This window comes from Maylandia zebra, linkage group LG17 (assembly GCF_041146795.1).
Source record: "Maylandia zebra isolate NMK-2024a linkage group LG17, Mzebra_GT3a, whole genome shotgun sequence".
In the NCBI taxonomy this organism is placed as follows: Eukaryota; Metazoa; Chordata; class Actinopteri; order Cichliformes; family Cichlidae; genus Maylandia; species Maylandia zebra.
Genome location: NC_135183.1, coordinates 2,603,241 through 2,622,152, shown reverse-complemented (window position 1 = coordinate 2,622,152; position 18,912 = coordinate 2,603,241). Strand labels below are relative to the sequence as shown.

Sequence of the window (18,912 nt, the reverse complement as noted above, 5' to 3'; positions counted from 1 at the left end):
AAGAAACATCAGATTTTGTTCAGTGATGAGGCAAACTTTTATGTGAATGGTGAAGTTAACAAACAAAACCACCGCTATTGGTCTGACACTAACCCACATTGGATGGATCCCTCCAAGACTGTTGGAACAACAAAAGTGATGGTTTGGTGTGGTATATGGGGAACAACGATAGTGGGTCCATTCTTCATCAATGGAAACCTCAAGGCCACTGGATGTTTGAAATTGCTACATGATGATGTGTTTCCCTCTTTCTGCACTGAAGCTGGCACGTTCCCTGAGTTTTTCCAGCAAGATGGTCCACCACCACATTATGGGTGCAGGTCCGAGCATTCCTAGATAAACAGTTTCCTGGAAAGTGGATTGGTCGTCGTGGGCCAGTTGAATGGCCCCAAGGTCTCCAGATCTGACCCACTTAGACTTTTATCTTTGGGGTCAGCTGAAGGCAATTGTCTATGGTGTGAAGATACGAGATGTGCAGCACCTGAAACTACGGATACTGGATGCCTGTGCTGGCATTTCTCCTGCAGTGTTGCTATCAGTGTGTGAAGAGTGGGAGAAGAGGGTTGCATTGACAATCCAACACAATGGGCAGCACATTGAACACATTTTATAAGTGGTAAGAAACTTGTAAATAACTCATGAAAGAATAAAGTTACGTTGAAAGCAAGCACACCATTGTTTTTCTTCTGACATTACCATTAAGTTTGATGTGTCACATGGTCCTCTTCCTATTGAAAAACAAAAGTTGTATCCAAGATGGCCGACTTCTAAATGGCCACCATGGTCACCGCCCATCTTGAGGAGTTTGCCCCCTCACATATACTAATGTGCCACAAACAGGACTTTAATATCACCAACCATTCCCATTTTATTACGGTGTATCCATACAAATGGCCCACCCTGTACAAGATTCTCCACACCCAGCAATCACATTTACAAAACATGTACTCGTATTTATGACTGATTCATGAAAGGGTCTTTGTAGCATGACTTATCCGTAAATCAAGATTAAAGATACTGCTTTAACATATAAGTGAACTAACCCCAAAAATGTGGACAATAATTTTTACAGTTAAATGATGTGTCACACACACAAGTCCAAGAAAAATATGACAGCGGTGGGCTGAAAAGAGCTTCACAAGAAGCTAACTGATCGCCTTTTTTAACAAATAGATCAGCAGTTGATGCTGAGGAATTCGTCAAGCTGAATCCTCAGAGACAATTTTTTAAATCTTTTAGTGCTTGTTCAAAGCAGCAGCCACAGTGCTGATAATAAAGCAGAGTCAAACACTGAATCCCCACATTGCAAGTCTCTCTCTCTGCAAAAGACTCTTAAATCAGCTAAAGTCCAAAACTACACACGAGTATTCAACATAACCGTTCATGGAAAGTTTTCTGTTTGAGACCATCTCCAAATAATATCACAGCTTTCTGCTCCGAAAACAGTTTTTACACTTTTTTTGCACGGATATTGTGAGTGATACTAAATTTTCCTCAGAGAGAGTAAAGACTGATGTCCTCGCACAGCGGCTCATCACAGAAAGTGTTTCTAGAAGTGTTTTTAACTCCAGACCATGAAAGCATCGACATTATTTTATTACATTTCTGTTTTTTGGCTTTAGACAGCTGTTTGAATCACTCCCATTTACTCCTCTTTTGTCACTGTCAACAATGTCACAGTGATGACCTATCAGGTTTCCAGTTTTACTGAGCTTTGTTTTTACCCTTCTTACAAAAATTGCTAATTTCATCTTCCTGAATATGTTCTCAGTGAGCATGACCTGTAAAGGCAGGCTGTCTTGGTGCTCTAATTTCAGTTCCTTTGATATTTTGTGCATTGGGTAGTGTGGAGTCCACGAAAAACCAAAAGGATATCATTCCAGAACCAATAAAACCAGGTGGTGTACATCCAAAACTTGGTCGCCAGGTAGATTCCCAGAGGGAGAGCGCTGTGCATGGAGTGGTCAAAAAAAGCCCTACAGAGAGAGAAGAGAAGCTGTTTAGCAGTAGGCGGCACTACCTCACTACACTTTCCATGAATGCTATTTGTGCAAACTTTTAACACATCAGCGTGATGCATTCACTGTTGCTAGACTGAATGACACATTTAACCCTGCTCTTTTGACCACATATGGACTCAAGGAAGTATGACGCTTCATCTCTCTGTGCTGCAGTCAAACAGCTGCAAAAATACACGAAGCCATTAGCTGATGACAAACTGCAGCTTGACTCAACAGCATTTACTCACACAACTATTTGTTAAACCAAGTAAGAATTCCAAGATTGTCAGTAAATATGAAGCTGACACCATGGATGATGAATGTTATTGTAGCCAGAGAGCTAACTGCAAGGCACAGTGAATCCTACCAACAGGCCCAGATGGTGGTGGTAATGGGGATCAAACAATGAGTAACATAGTGTCTGTGTGTACGGAGAAGGGGCCGAGCGTTTGAAAAAGGATGAGACAGAGATGAATCTGTGTCAAGTTGTGATTCTGTTCTGTTCATGTGCAGTGTGACGACACTTGGGTGTGCGCGATGGTCACACTAAACTCTACAGACAGATTTTTCCTCATCCTAGTGCAACACACATTTCTATCTGATTATTAAAAATGACACATCCTTGTCAGGTGTTTGACTGAGTGCGAATCTTTTGGCAGCTAACAATGTTTCCTGTGGTGTGAAAAACTAAAAGCACAACAGAAACATTTATGAGCAAAAAAAAAACCAGTTAGACTTTTTCTCTTAAATCCACCTCATGTGAACTCCAGTTCAACTGCTACACTTGAGATCTAATCAACCAACATTTAAATGCACAAAATTACCTAATGATAACAAATGTGCTAAATATGATGTAATAATCTCTTTAGTAATCTCTGTACTGTTGTGATTGAGACATACTTGGAGAGGAACTGCACTGCAACCCAGACACCGGCGTACATGACGCCCTTTATCAGCCAGGAGTCGATGTCCAGGTCAGCGATGAAACCAACTAACCAGATGACCACGAAGGGCGTTCCCAGCATCACCTTCTGCCTGAACTCCTGGAGGAGCAGAGACACGTGGACAGGACAATGAGGGGGAGGGAGAAATGGTAAGTTTGACTTTTCTGACAGATGCCATGATTTCAAAGTGTATTTTTCAATTAACTGTCTGTTTATACCACTCAAAGCTGTAAGTCCTTTGACCCTCTCCTTGATAGTTGATGTTGACAAAAATGCACAAGACCTTTTGATCCTGGGTTGCGTAATGAATCCATATTGATAGCCTGACCAGATTTTTTTAATCTCCATTGATATTTTCCATAACTTTAAAGCTTTTTAGACCAGAAGGTAAAAAAAAAAAAGGTTTCCATGGCAAATATCTCAATTTCAAGCAGCAATTTAATCAATTTAGCTGCATTCCACAACTAAACCTACAACTAAAGCTCACTACAGCACACAGCCTGAAACTAAAGGCTGCACTAATGTGGACACCCCAAAATGGGATGGTGAGTTTATCTTCTACTTCTCAAATCTATAAACATATTCAGTTTGTTTGTGTTCTAGATTTCTGTCTAATTTACCTTAATTAGCTAAGAGTATCCAGGGAGACAGACAGAAAGATGGAAACAGAAAAATGAAAGCAGAGTTCAAACAGAATTTTAAGCACTGTTAATAACTACTGTTCTAAAAAATCTCTTGAGAGAAAGGGGAAAAAAGTCTGTATCTTCTATGAGAGTGGGAATTATTAACCACAGACATAGGTCACTCTGGCTTTAACGCCCACTTAACACATCCCACATTCAAGCATTCAGGCTCAGTCAAGCTCAGACTTTGATCAGAAAAAGGTTCTTTATCACGATGGAAGTGAATGACCATGATGACGCATCATAACAGATCTGACTCTCTGGCAACTGCAGACATGCTGTGGCAGTGCAGAAAGAGGCTAAGCCTGAGCAGGCTGGTCTGAGCATGTCTGTTGGAAATGAAAAGATGAAAGAGCTTTAATGGCAAAGTTTAGACAGCTGGACCTGATTTTATTCTTCAAATGCGACTTGGACTGCTACATAATGATAATCGTTTTTTGTGTAGCATTGATGTTGTGCCTTTCACTTATTTACAAAGCCTCTGCGCTTGGTTTCTGGCTAGCGTAACCATGTCTGTTTCTACCTTGTCCATCTTCAGTCTCTTCAGGTAGGACGGGCTGTCGTAGCCTTTGGCCTGCCGTGCTTCCTGTAAGTGATTGATCATCCAAACGTTCTTCCTTTGCTTGGCAAGATCCAGTGGTGTTTCGCCCTGAAAAATAATAAAAAGAACAGCTGCTGCATACATTTAAAAGACATATTTTAGCTGTGTGCGCACTGAAAGAAGATCCAGAAGAGGCTGCCATTCTGGCTAACAGCCTGGCATGCTTACAGGGAGACGCTGGTTCACAGAGAACCGTGGCTTACCTTGATGTTCTGTGCATCGACGTTAGCGTTGGCGTCCAGCAGCAGGCTGATGACGGTGGTGTTGCCGGCCAGCACGGCCCAGTGCAGTGCCGTGTTCTTGTGATATTTGTCACCCAGGTTGACAGACACGTTGAAGGTGAGTAGCAGCCTGGTGGGATCCACACTGTCACACAGAGGAGGAGATCCAGGCAAGATGAGTCAAACTAAAGTAAAGGGCATCTTACAAACAGGCTCTTCATAAAAAATGGTTTTATTTACACACTTCCTAATCGTGAAAGCTTCGCGCTGTTACATTGCGACCATTTCCTTCTATATGAACCACGAAGTTAAAATGCAAAATCCCAGAAAAACAGCTGATTAGGGAATATTCATATGAAGCTGAGTAGCAACATGAAGAACCTGCCTGTGTGTGACCAGTGTGTATATAATTATTAAATACTATAACTAACTCTAAGTTCTACTATAGAATTAACATATCTTGTCAGTGGTAAATTACAGCGGTAAGGGAAAGTATGCAATCCCAATGGAATTTCCTGTTTTTTTCCTCAATTGATTGGTTGTAAAACGGGACCTGATCTTAATATAAGCCACAAGTACACAAGAAAACACAGAAACAATTAGAATCTTCTGTGGTTTTACTGAACTTTATTGCATTGCTGGTGGAAAGTCTTGGATTTAATAACTCTGCAGACCTCCTTCAGCAGCAATAACAGCACACTAGCATCTCTGGGAGCGAATTCTAAGGAAGTCTGATGTCAACAGCTCTCCGAGATGACTCTCTTCCTAATGGGGCCCTCTCCAAAAGACACATTTTCTCAGTCTGGATTCATTCTGTGGTGGATTTAGTTTGATGTTTAGGGCCATTGTCCTGCTACAGAGCTTCCCTGACATCATCTTGTAAAAGACCTCAATAAATTTGGGAATACAAACCAGTGAAGTGTTGCCAGTTAAAATAAACTGTTTGGACATAATTGTGGATTAAATAACGATGGGACAAATTTAAAGATGCAAAGTAAAAACAGACATTTAAAACAAACACACCTGTGTGTCCTGTAAGCCGCCCACATTAGTGGAGTCATGCCATTCTGATCCATCATGTCCACATCCTGTTACAGAGGGAAGACAAATGACCACATCTGAAGAAGCTGAAAAAGCCATGGAGAGGCAAAAGAGAGGCAATAAGGCTCCCCCTGATGGAGAGAACTGGCATTATTAAAATACAGACTACTCTCAGAGTGGCTTTAAAACAAACAAACAAACAAACAACCAGAAAGCAAACCAGCGGAGGGATATATGTTACTGTATCTCACACTGGCAGCAACAAGACTTTTAAACATATGCCAGAAAAATCCACATAAGCACATTCGCTCTTGTGAAAATACTGAGCTGCAGCGTTCTCTACCTGTCCTTTGGCAATGAGGTAGGCCACGATGGAAGTGTGGCCGAACTGGGCGGCCAAATGGACGCAGCTGCAGCCCTCGCCATCGATCAAAGACGGGTCAGCACCATATTTCATGAGCTGCACCACCATAGATAGATGGCCTTGTCTAGAAAAGATAAACACACAATAAAGGGATCATTTAAAAGACGCACAAACTGATCTTGAAGTTTTACTCCACAGCTAGAGAAAGTAACAAATAAAAACAGCTGTTAGCATGCACAAGATAAAACGATGTGTCTTTTAGAGGCCCCGGCTTCCTTACTTGCTTTGAATGGTGACCAAGGTAAACATCTACAGTCTCAAATGGCCCTCACATGATTGATGAAGCCTTGAGGCTGACTGCCTGGCTCTTCTTATCATTTTATTTCTATGGTGGCTGCATGCTTTTACTGCATACAGTATATTGGATCTTAAAACTGGCTTTTTATGACCAACACTGTCTACGATATAAACGTCCCAGAAAGGGCAATAAAGATTTGAGAAACTACAGGTGAAAAAGACAGAAATTCACAGCTTCAGTTTAACTTTATTGCCTGAGAGAGTTAAAGTGTGTATCGGTTTCCCTGCACAAAAGCGTGACTGTTATTTGCTTATTATTCTGAGGTCATCCAGATTGAGGAGGCTGGGGGCTTTTTAAGGTTACTGGGCGCTGGAGAGGAGGCTATGGGGGTGGTTTGGGGGTCAAAGCAGAGGGTGACACACGACTCCTTGGTGTCAGTGTATCAGTGACGGTGCAGATGCCTGTCGTTAAATGTATCAATAATTCATGAGGAGACAGCTTCAGCCCCCTGTCTACATGCGAAAAGGAGGTGTGGATGTCATGTGAGCTCTTCCCTGTTATTAGTGGTCATTACAAAGGAAATCGATATTTAACTGTCAAACACTAAGGTTTAAAAAGAAAAAAGAATAAACAATAGATTTGGCTCAAGTTTGTTCGAGTGAAGCTCTAGCATTGTTGAACGTAACACAGAGAAGCTAAAATGTGTCTGTCAGATTTAGTCACTTTCTAATTAAAACATAATGACGAAACATAAAAACACTGATCTGTGGACGATTTCAGGCCACTGAGTAGCATATATCAGCGTGTCACCTGGTAGCCCAGTGCAGAGGTGTGGAGTTGAGGTCTCCTCCCAGTTGGTCAACTATAGCGCCCTTTGATATGTAGTACCTGCACACACAAACACAATCACCAGGTGAAGCATTACACTTTGTATACCTGTGATATGGACCTCCTATTAATAGGTGTGGCTGTATAAGAAATATAAATCCCCTCTTCAGTCTTTTATGGTTGCTCAACACAGTTCTTTCACTATTTTTATTTACAACCTGGCACTCGAAATGCTCGACCAACTTGGCAAGATTTGGCATCTTGACAATTTCTCCATTATTAAGAATCAAGTTGAAACATGTTTTTGTGAGGTTTTAAACTGAACGTAAACTTTTAAATTGTGTCACTTAAACGAAAAGATTGAAAAAGAAACAATTTTCATAAGAAACAAGCTAATTTATAAGGCTGTTCAACCACATTTTAAAGCTTCAAAAAATAAAATCAGATTTTAATATCAGATTTATATTCATTTAGGAAAAGGTCATTCTTTAAATATTTAAGTCTATAAGCTACATAGCCTGCTAGATATGCAGGTATTTCACATTGTTGTAAGCAGAAATGCTGCATTTAATCTGATTACACTGTAAGTTTGTCAGTGTAGTATAATCAAAAAGATTTTTCTTAGTTGAAAGTTTGGTTACTGGTGTAACCTGGGTTCTCTGAAAACCAGGTGAGCCAAGTTTGAAAGAGACCTGCTGTTCACAACCACAAACACAGCCACCGAGTCAAGAGCAGTTACATTAAACCCAACATCTGTGCCTCATCTGTCCATGGAAGTGCACCAGTACAATTCCCTGTCATTTTAATGCCAGTTTACCTAAAAAGGAAGACTCATAAAGCAGCTGACAAATAAGCGTAGAAGTATATTACAGAGGTCAATGGCAATGTGATGGGATATACTGTGAAAGGCTGCCTCCATACCTGAAACTAATTATAGTTGTAGTTTATAATCCTGTAAATGGCACCGCAGGTAATGAATATCCACATATTTTACTGCATCAACATAAACTATTAAAAAGGAAGTGGAAGTCAATAAAATGAAAAGCAAGATGAAAACGTAAATGAACGAATGGAGATCAACACAAATAGAAACAATGCCATTGTTTGACTCACTGGGTGCGAAGTATTACAGTTTTACAAAAATATTGAAATGTGTAAGACTAACTTGGTTTTGGTTTCTTCAATTCAGTTCTTTATATGAAACCAGAAGATGTCTTGTACATTTTGTTGAGTTGACCAAAGAGCTACACTGTAATCTCTGACTACCTGACAACCTCAACACATGATCTGAATTAACTCACTTGACCAAGTCTATCCTGTTGTTGATGGCGGCCCAGTGAAGGAGCGTTACGTTTTCTTTGTCTGGCTGCCGAACATCGAAACCTGCCTCCACCAACTCCCTGCAGCGCTCGAAGATGCCGTACCTAAGGCAGAGGGGGGAGGATTAAAGTATGTACAAATGCCAGATATACAAATGCACAAACATAAACAAACACAGCGTGAAATACATAAAACTAAGAGATGCTGAGAAAATCTGCACACAAAACTGGAAAATAAAAAAAAGCAAACACCCAAACAAGACACCCACACTGTGGCATAAAATGGCAAGTGAATAATCTCAACCTCAAATCAAAATAACATAAATCTAGTATCCAGTGTTACAGCCACTCAGAGCTATATATATCTTTTTTTCCATCAGGAACATATTTTCAAGCTTCGTCTCTTCCCAACAATAAGTCATCTCATGTCCTGACCTTGCAAATGACTTTCTTTACATACAGTGAATCAGAAAACCACAGATGAAAACATGGTGGGCTTCAGATTTAAAACCTGCGGTATGTTGACAACACAAAAACACAGAAACAAACACGCAAAGATGCGGGCTCCTATTAGACCAGCTGGTAACTAGACAACAATGTCACCTTCATAAGTCACACTGGTGTGATAACAGTAACACACACAATCCACTTACTGTGTGGCTTTGACAATGTCCCAGGTGCTGTAGTCATCCACGTGGTTTTTACGGCTGACATTCTCACTGTAGCCGTGATTGTAATGACTCTGGGGTTTGATTTCCTACAAGTAAACAGGGAGGACAAAAGACAGTTAAGTTCCTGCCTATGTTTGAGGTGACATCACAGGATTTTTGTACTAAAATTGTAAATTTCCAATTAATAAAAAAAAGCAAGTCCAGGGAACAGAGCTCACATCACGATACTGACAATTTTATAGCAAAAAGCTGAAGAGTTTAGAATCTCTGGGAGTAAAACAATGCTATTAAGCAAGGCTGCAGAATAACATGTGACTCTTCTTATCATGCTAAAAAGGAGCTAAAGACCGTAAGCACCGTCAATACAGTAGCAATAAAAGAATCTGACAAAAATCAATGACTACAGACAGATCGTCTTGAACTTGTTTGCTCAAACTGGTAAATGGACTGATTCTTACATAGTGCTTTTCTAATCTCCGGAGTACTCAAAGCGCTCATACCACCCATCACCTACTCACACAAGCACTGTCTTCTATGCTTTTAAGTTTTACTAACTACCATTCAGACATATTCATACTTCGATGGATGCACTGGACAGCAACTTGAGGTTAATACTTTGCCCAAGGATATTTGGCATGCAGACTAGGGGGAGCCAGGGATCGAACCACCAACCCTCCGAACAGTAGACGACCTGCTCTCCAGAGCCACAGCCACCCGTTTCTCAATCTCGTGGGGCTGAGCGCCATTTGTCCCTCTAAGAAGTTGGACTTGGACAGCATGGAGTCGAGTAACTAGGTAGCATGATGGTATTTGTAAAGGCGAAAAAGACTTGTAAATATCAGAAATCAGAGGGCAGAGCAGGCCAGACTTCTTTGAGCCAATAGGACGGCAACAGTAACTCAAAAAAAACCACTTGTTAAACCAAGGAATGGAGAAGTGCATCTCTGAATGAACAACAGGATGAACCTTGAAGCAGATGAAGACACATCAGGTGCTACTCCTAAGATCAGTAAACTGAGACTACATTCGGAGAACAACATTTGGAGAGCAGGAGCAGAATTAGCTGTAAAGAGTGTGAAAGCATGGATCCATTTTGCCTCATGTTATTGTTTGTGCACAGACTTGTTTGACGAAAGTTGACAACAAACTGTGTCAAATTCAAAACTGTCAAAAGATGAGAGGACACAGGCCATCAAGTGTACTGCAACCCTGACAATATTATCTAGAATTACTACCAGACTTGCCTTTTTTGGAAATGAAATGACATCACTTCACTGTATTTTCTTTGGACATTTGTTTGAAATGTGGTCATAACGACCAAAAAGGTGATCTGCCAGTCACACCAAACTTCTGTTCATGTTTGAGTCCAAGTAAGTCCAGATATTGCCACCAACAACGTAAAGGCAAAAAAAGAAGAAGAAAATATCCCCACTGGGTTGGAATACTGGGAAAACGTTCAAGATACCACACCACACATAAACAGTTGTTTACTGATTCTTAGATGCAGTTTTGGTTTGGCTTGGTTCAAGCTGCAAAAACATAAACAGATGGTCATTATCCGACAACAGCAGGGTCAACAAGGGCACAAGTGACAAAATACATATTAGAACAAAACTTGCAGTGGAGTAAAAACTTGGACGGGGAATTAGATGACTATAACCAAATGCTATGAAGTAAGCATGTAAGATCAGCGAGGACAACAACTGTTCTGTAGACATTTGCAACAGAACTACATGATAAAGACGTCAGTCAAGATTCATTTCATAAATTTGTTTCAACAAGAGATGAAAACAGATGACTTAAGGAGAAAATGTGTCTGCATGGGCCTTCATTTGAACACATTTTCTAAACTTACTTGCACCCTTCAGCACTGACACTGAGGAGCTGCAGCAATGTCACTGATTGCATGCACCGTGACCAATGCAGCAAGCATATCTGGCCCATAAAGGCCAAAAAGGCTTTGAAAAGACCACTGTGACAGAAACAAGTTTAGGACGCAGTGCACTGCAGGGGACAGGCTCCTGGAAATGCAGACACACAGTGTAGTGCTCCAGAACACTTCAGCTTTTATATAAATAGCTAATCACAGTATTCAATTATAAAAAGAGAATAAAAGCAGCAGGAGACCAGCTTGTTGTGTCCTGCAGCTGCTGAGGATCTCTTCTGTCACATGGATGTGGTGACTGTGCTACTCACATTCAATTAGCCTCCATGGTAACGCCTCAGAAACCACAATTAGCCTCGATCACCCGGAAATGAGAGCTGCATCTGGTAAACACAGAGGCTTCCACTCTGCCTTTAGCCAGTGAGACTCGTAACTTTGAGAGTGGGCACTGAGCCCAATGTTAAACTGGGGTAAGCTGCTTCTTCTTCATTGCTTTTAAGACCTTTTAAAATGAAAAAGGACATAAACACAAGGCAGAGAGAGAAACAAATTATGTATGAAATTTAGAGTCTAAACTGCGATCATGTCTCAGGAAGAGATACCAACCTTACAGTATTCCAGCAACATTACCACCTTAAAATCCCATGGTTTGACTTTTACACAGCCTTTCATGTCTTTTTGGCTGTGCTGCTGCTGCCACGCACTTAAGATTGAGAAATAATGAGGCATCCTCTGGGGAGGTGGCTGAGGATACGACAGACCTGTGTAGAGCTGCTAGGTAGCTTGAGGTGAGATCTCAGTGGCCACAGGGACTACAAGCTCATGATTATGTTCAGTGTTTAGCTTTAACTTCCCTACAGAGTCACAGGGATCTATCTGTGGAACCCGTGTGTCTCCCACCTTCGGGAAAAGGAGAAAAGTGCACAGGAAAAAGCAATACAGACAGGTTTGTTTAACAAGAATATAAGAACTTCACTAGTTTATAACAATTTAAAAAAGAATACACAGCTCAGTGAGATGCTTCTTTTCCCATAGAGCCATCTGTACAAACAGTAGCATGCTGAGCTACAAGACAAAAATCACAATTTACTTTATTTTGATTAGCCCACAGAGTTAGATGCATCAGAGCTGAGTAAATCTGCCAGTGACAGCTGTGACTGCAGCCTGCCAGCGGTCGCCCTAAACACTACTGAGCAGCGACGTATAATTAATACAAAAAATATGTACAAAGTGTCCACACGTGATCGTCTTTTGAACAGCATTCTCTGAATCTTTTTGTTGAACTGCATGAGCAATAAACATATTTTCCTGTGTTAGCACTCAGTGCTATCTATTTATTTATATCTTCCAGACATTTATGAAACATATGGTGGGATAGTCTTATAAAACCAATCAACCAGAGCACTTGGTTGAGTGATCACTGTGTCCATCCTTTAAAGCCCAAAGAGCTCAGATGACTGTTTGACAAAGTAGAGTTGATGGTAATGGCATTTTTATGAAGCGCACTACAACACATGACCTCAACATGGCATCTTCACATCTGTTTAATAAAATAAGAAGCACTTGTGTTTAGGGTTGCCACGATTAGTCGACTAGACACGATTACGTCGACTATCAAAATCGTCGTCGACGAATTTAATAGTCGACGCGTCGTTTGAAGCTTTGAGATCCCAAAAGACGCAGGAATAAGTAGTAGGGTTTAAGAGTGTAATAACGGACTGAAACAGAAGATGGCAGCACTGCATGTACAAGGATGCCAGCTGCCGTTAAACCCCGAAGAAGAAGAAACTGTGTCCCAGAATTCATAGCGCAGCCCTGCTCAGTTTCCAACAATGGCGGCAGCTAGTTAGTTGTAATATTACTCTTATTATTCTTTCTGGGTCACAAAATAAACATTTAACATATTTTCAGGCAAGAATGTAGCTGTGTAAACCTCAAATATCTGCTCAGTTTATCAAGACACCGCATATTTTCAAAAGCGCTCCGACGTTTTCGGAGACGTCTGTTACCCACTAGCTCGATAGCTAGCCGGGGTTCAAGGCTCACTAGAGCCGGTGAGAACACCAGACTCCCGGCAAATCGTTTTCAAACCCACCGCCGTCTTTCGCTACTCAGGTTAAACATGATACATAAGTCACTTAGAGCAGCGGTCTCCAACCTTTTTTGCACCACGGACCGGTTTATGCCCGACAATATTTTCACGGACCGGCCTTTAAGGTGTCGCGGATAAATACAACAAAATAAAACTAGTACCGGTACCGAAAAAAAGAAGATTTATTCATAACACACGTGAAAAGACCAGAGTTAACGATAAAAACGATAACAAAATGACGCTGAATACCGATAAAGACCCTGAAAACCATACATTTCACACCTGAGCCTCAACTCTCGCGGCCCGGTACCAAACGACTCACGGACCGGTACCGGTCCGAGGCCCAGGGGTTGGGGACCACTGACTTAGATAACTTAAAAATGTTATTGTTTGGCTTTTTTTGAGATGCTCGAGAATTTACTCCGGTGTCCTGTTATATTTTAGATGGCAAGAGTTTATTAAACTTCACCGAAACAATCTGCAAATGTCATTAAAATTCAATAAACTATCATCTTGTCTTTATTTTTAGTTAGCACAGACCTTAAACACTTAAAGCTGTAAGCTAATGATAGTTATATAAGAGCAGATGCTGCTGGTGCAATAAGCTGTACGTTTTACAGCTTATTGTAAAACGTACAGCTTATTGCTGGATGATGATCTGATTAGTCGACTAATCGCAAAAATAATCGGTGACTAGTCGACTATCAAAATAATCGTTTGTGGCAGCCCTACTTGTGTTTTTTGATGGTATTAAAAACTTTACCATCAAAATTTCTAAATACCCTGGTATACCATAGTAGTATCCAAGCCTACTTATGGCTTTCAGAAAATAAAGCATAAATGCAACCATCCAACCTCTTTGCTTTTTATCTAGTTCATGGTAGCAGGGGCGCCTGGAGTCTAGCCCAGCTGTCACAGGGTGAGAGGTGGGGTACACACTGGATAGGTCAACAGTCCATCACAGGGCTAACACAAAGAGGCAGATCATCATTCTCACTCACATTTGTAATCAGCAATTAACCAAACACATGTGCCTCTGGACTGTGGCAGGAAACTAGGACGAGTAAATGTAAACTCCAAACACTCGGAACCTTCTTCTTCTAGCCCTGTTACAGTAAATGGTATTATTTACTTTGTCTGGCTTAACATACAGCAATATGGCATTGTCTGCTTTTCGAACCAGGCCTCAAAAACCAGTATTAGCAATATTAACATCAGCCATACGTATCAAGTGCAAAAAACGTAGCACTAAAAACAAATACAACTAAGTCTAGGGTTTCGGAAAGGAAATCATGTTGCTTTCTTTAGATTGAGGCAGTTCTCTATGGTTCCTAAATCTCAGGCACTGCAAATCATCAGAGAGACCACCATTCAAACAGTGATGAGGGAAGGAAAAACAAGCTACAACCTATAACTTTGTTTTACATGGTAAATCAGGTTGAGGGAGAGGATAGAAGACGAGGGTGGAGCAGAGATATGAAGGTGACTACTTGCTGCTTTTTTCTTTCTATTTTAGGAGCATCAAAGCTGCCAAAATTCATTTGTACTTTCACTGCCAAGGTTTAGTCATTTGACAAATCCACATAACCCCATGTGTTCCTCAGTTTAGTCCAACTGCCAAGGGGAGGAAATAAAAAAGTGGGAGTAAAGAGCTGCTGAAAATGATTTAAATATGATCATGACTGCACTGAACTTTTTTTTTTCTGTTTGGCTGACAAACAGAAGCCGGATACTAAATGTGAAACTCAAAGCCTGAATATTCAGTTGTGTGCAATTCTGTTAAGGAATCTGCTTTCCTGTTAGCGGAGGGAAGCGGGAAGAGCGGGCTCATCTATAGACTCACAGACACCAGATGTTACATCACTTTCTCCAGCACCATCTCTTTCTTTGTGAGTAACCTTTGACCCCTCGCATGTCTCTGTGGCCACCCCCACCATCTCTGTCTCTCCTGGCATCAGAAAAAAAAAAGCCGAGGATGACATTTGTGACTCTAGTGATAATTGCAGCCTGTGCCTCTTTAAGCTTCCTCATTGTGTACCTGCTGACTTGTGATGAATACAACAGTTAGGTAGGAGGAAGGCGGGATAACATTACCAGTTAAACAGCATCTACTTCACTAATGCCATTGATTTAAGGTTGAAACCTTATCCTTTGAGGGCGGACACTTGGCTTCTGTTAGTGGAGCTGGTTGGTAGGACATATGGCAACAGTTCTACAGGGGGTGGTGGTGATCATGTGCCTTGGACAGTATCACTATTAAAAATAAGCAGGTATTATGACAGTAGAATCAACAAAATCAGTTGACATAACTGTAGTAATACTTCAATAAAGGGAATCAAATCAAAGTATGAGGCCAGCAATTTGATTTTAATCTGAAGTGCATTAGGCAAAAATTGTATCGCATCTGCAACGCCTAGTTTGCCAAGACCGGAGTTCTGTCTGGCTATAGCCATAGATCACAATTGGGTTTCGTCTGCAATTAGAGCTATTTCAAGGAGTTAATTTAATATTCAAGACACAGTTTGAATGCATGGATCAGGAAGCGGGGCAGAGGAGAAACACCATTTTTATGAGAGAAATAATAAGAAGGCTCCAAGCATTTTCCAAGTTACCACTGCAAGTAGCTGAGCATGTCATCAACCTTTATGAGTGCTTTATGGACAAAACAACACTAATTTGAATTTCCAAATAAGATAACCCTTTATTGTTTACATTCCTCAAGAGAGGAAATTTCCAAGTGGCAGGCTGAGCTGGTTCAAAGCAAAATAAAAGCAAAATAGAGGACTTTCTAAGTATACAACTAAACTTGATGCTTGATTTCAGGTGTCTCACACATTTAGACTTGCTCGGCTCTTCATGATCTACAGAATGACTCAGATTGTGCTAAAGAGAGGAGCAAATTCAAGCCAAGCCTACTTATGTATACAGGAAAAACACAGTTTATGATGAGTTACTACTGGTGACATGTAGATGTGAAGCCAAAGGTCATTTTGTGACAGCTCCTGAGCAATGATGCAGCAGGAAACAACACAGAATTCATGGCACACAGAATTGAGAAAGACCACGTTTAGACAAAGAGAGACCCAGCTGTGTTCTTGCCTTAATTATTGAATGGAAAACTTTATCAGCTTTAATATATAAAAGTAATGAGCACATTTTTACCTATCACAATCTCTTCTATTGGTTGGTTTGAACTTTAGCTGGCCTTCTCTTCCTGCATATAATAAAAGTGCTAGCTTACTTGCAGTGAGCACAGAATGATTATTCACTAAGTTAGTCTGAAAGTGGCAACTCCACACAAACACGCAGGAAGGACTGTGTTAGGGGAGAAAATAAGACGAGGGTTCTCCTCATTTCATTTCCATTAATGAGGAGAGTCTTTAATTTTTTAAATCTTATCTTTACCAAGTATAATCTGCAATAATAGTAACAGCAAGCTCATTATGGCATTGTACAGCTCACTGTTACACCATCACAGAGAGGAAGCATTCAATCTATCACACAAGAAAGGAAAAGAGGAGAAAAGCAGTACTCTGTTTATGTATTTAAATGGAGGAACCAGTGGGTGTGGATGCACATAATCCTGACAACACAGAAAGACCACCTGCTTTGTGTGAGAAAACCACTTGCCCTTCACCTTTTCAAGGGATGTTTTTGTCTATTATCACTTAAATGTCTATAAATGCAGTCTCCAGACTGCAAATTATGAGTTGGAGGCTCATACTTGAGTCAGTTTAGTGAGTTTTAAAATAAACTCTCCAGTCCATACAGCTTTCATACACAATGAATGCATCTGATAGGGTCTGACAGAACAGTGAAAGAACACTGAGATATTAAACATCCAGATGAGTTTCAGTACTGTCAAATATACTTATGCTTTGCTTTGCTTCCAATTAAATTCAAAATAATCTTTATTTATCTTATACTGGTCCTTTGTGCCACCACTCAAACCAAGCCAATTTAATTTCTCTTCCCCACCTGTGTGCCTGAGAGCGGTATATTAAAGATATCTGGACTTGATGGCAACATACAGATCCAGCGTTAACAAGCTGTCTGAAATGCAACATTTAGAGCACGGAAAGCATCCATGATTGGCCACTGTGACATCACCTATCAGTTCTGGGCTCAGCATTAATGTTGTTGGTTTTTTTTAAGCCAAAAGTAACCATACTTGGACAAAAAGATGGAATGTTGACTTATGAGGAAATGCTAGCTTGCTTAGCAAGCTGTATCCATAAAGTGTAATGCACGGCTAATTACTGTTAATTATCAGACAAGTAAAACATGAGAATTTCACACACAGAAACACAGGGGTGAAGTCCAGCTCAGTGACTCACCCAAATTCAAGCAGAGATAAAGCCTAGCAGAAAGTGATAGAGCTACCTGTGTCTGGGCAGCTGTCAGTCCAAACAGCTCAAAGAGGGGAACTATCCTTAAGGCAAAAGCATTTTTGCAACAAGCAGTAAACATGCTTTTTACTGCTCTAAAGTTGGGTATTTTAAATGACTTCCTTTTGGAGACAGTAGAAGAACTTAAACACTTAAAGCTGTAAGCTAATGATAGTTATATAAGAGCAGATGCTGCTGGTGCAATAAGCTGTACGTTTTACGTTCAGTGGACGATGATCTGATTAGTCGACTAATCGCAAAAATAATCGGTGACTAGTCGACTATCAAAATAATCGTTTGTGGCAGCCCTAGTAGATTTTGAGCAGTTTTTAGGGTTGTTGTCTTGGTGAAATATCCAACCCCGGCACAATTTCAACTTCGTCACTGATTCTTGAACATTGTTTTCAAGAATCTGCTGGTATTGACTGGAATCCATGTGACCATCAACTTTAACAAGATTCCCAGTACCTGCACTGGACACAGAGCCCCACAGCATGATGGACTGCCACCAAATTTTACTGTGGGTAGCAAGTGTTTCTCTTGGAATGCTGTGTTATGTTTCCACAATGCACACCGCCTCTTCTTATGTCCAAATAACTCAATTTTAGTTTCATCAGTCCACACAGCACCTTATTCCAAAATGAAAGTGGCTAGTCCAAATGTGCTCTAGCATACTTCAAACGACTGTGTTTGTGGCATGTGCGCAGTAAAGGCTTCTTCTGCATTACTCTCCCACACAGCATCTCCTTGTGCAAATTGCGCTGAATAGTTGAACTTTTTTTTCAGGTCATTTGAGAGTTGTTTTGAGACTCCCATGTTGCCACTCTTCAGAGAAGATTCAAAGAGGAGGAAAACTTGCAATTGGTTACCTTAAATACTCTTTGACTGATCATGATTGGATTCACCTGTGTATGTAGGTCAAGGGTCAATGAGTTTACTAAACAAATGTTGTGTTCCAATAATTAGTGCTAAAAGCATTCAAATCAATAAAATGGCAGGGGTGCCCAAATTTTTGCACCTGCCTAATTTTGTTTAAGTAACAATTGCACACTTTCTGTAAATCCTACAAACTTCATTTCACTTCTCAAATATCATTGTGTTTGTCTGCTATATGATATATTTAACTGAAATTGCTGATCCAAACAACCAATGATTTCTGAAGAAAAATCATGGAAATTATCAGGGGTGCCCAAACTTTTGCATACTACTGTATGATAGGGCCCTTATAGGTCAATCTCTACTATTGAAACAGGCAGGACAGCTGAGAAAGACAGCAACCGCAGCTGCTGGGGACAATGTGATGGGACTAGTACACCAGAAAACTGTCTCTGCCCCAGTTTGGGATTATGTTCCAATGATAAAGATGAACTAGACCACTGTTGAACTCTTCAAGCTCCAAAAGCAGTTTATTAACCACATGGTTTTATTAAACTGCAAGTCTGCCATCATTCCTGCTCTTACTACTGAAAGTGGTATTATAGTTCACTGCTGGGTGTACGGCAAAATAGTCTTTAATATTGTAAAGAACCTAGGATCAGTCAAAAGACAGCAGAACACTGACTCCTTCATGCAAACCC

General features: G+C 40.6%; 1 protein-coding gene across 1 annotated transcript in view; it reads right to left on the bottom strand.

Annotated features, from left to right (window-relative positions):
- Nucleotides 1-18,912, bottom strand: part of zdhhc17 (zDHHC palmitoyltransferase 17) — a 33,781-nt gene that overhangs the window by 12,836 nt on the left and 2,033 nt on the right. Inside the window, exons 2-10 of the mRNA XM_004575075.3 lie at nucleotides 8,953-9,056; nucleotides 8,282-8,404; nucleotides 6,963-7,040; nucleotides 5,834-5,978; nucleotides 5,473-5,537; nucleotides 4,432-4,594; nucleotides 4,151-4,276; nucleotides 2,901-3,043; nucleotides 1,876-1,976 (exon numbers count right to left, since the gene is read on the bottom strand). Of these exons, the coding sequence (XP_004575132.1) occupies nucleotides 1,876-1,976; nucleotides 2,901-3,043; nucleotides 4,151-4,276; nucleotides 4,432-4,594; nucleotides 5,473-5,537; nucleotides 5,834-5,978; nucleotides 6,963-7,040; nucleotides 8,282-8,404; nucleotides 8,953-9,056 (1,048 nt within the window). The remainder of the gene's footprint in view (nucleotides 1-1,875; nucleotides 1,977-2,900; nucleotides 3,044-4,150; nucleotides 4,277-4,431; nucleotides 4,595-5,472; nucleotides 5,538-5,833; nucleotides 5,979-6,962; nucleotides 7,041-8,281; nucleotides 8,405-8,952; nucleotides 9,057-18,912) is intronic.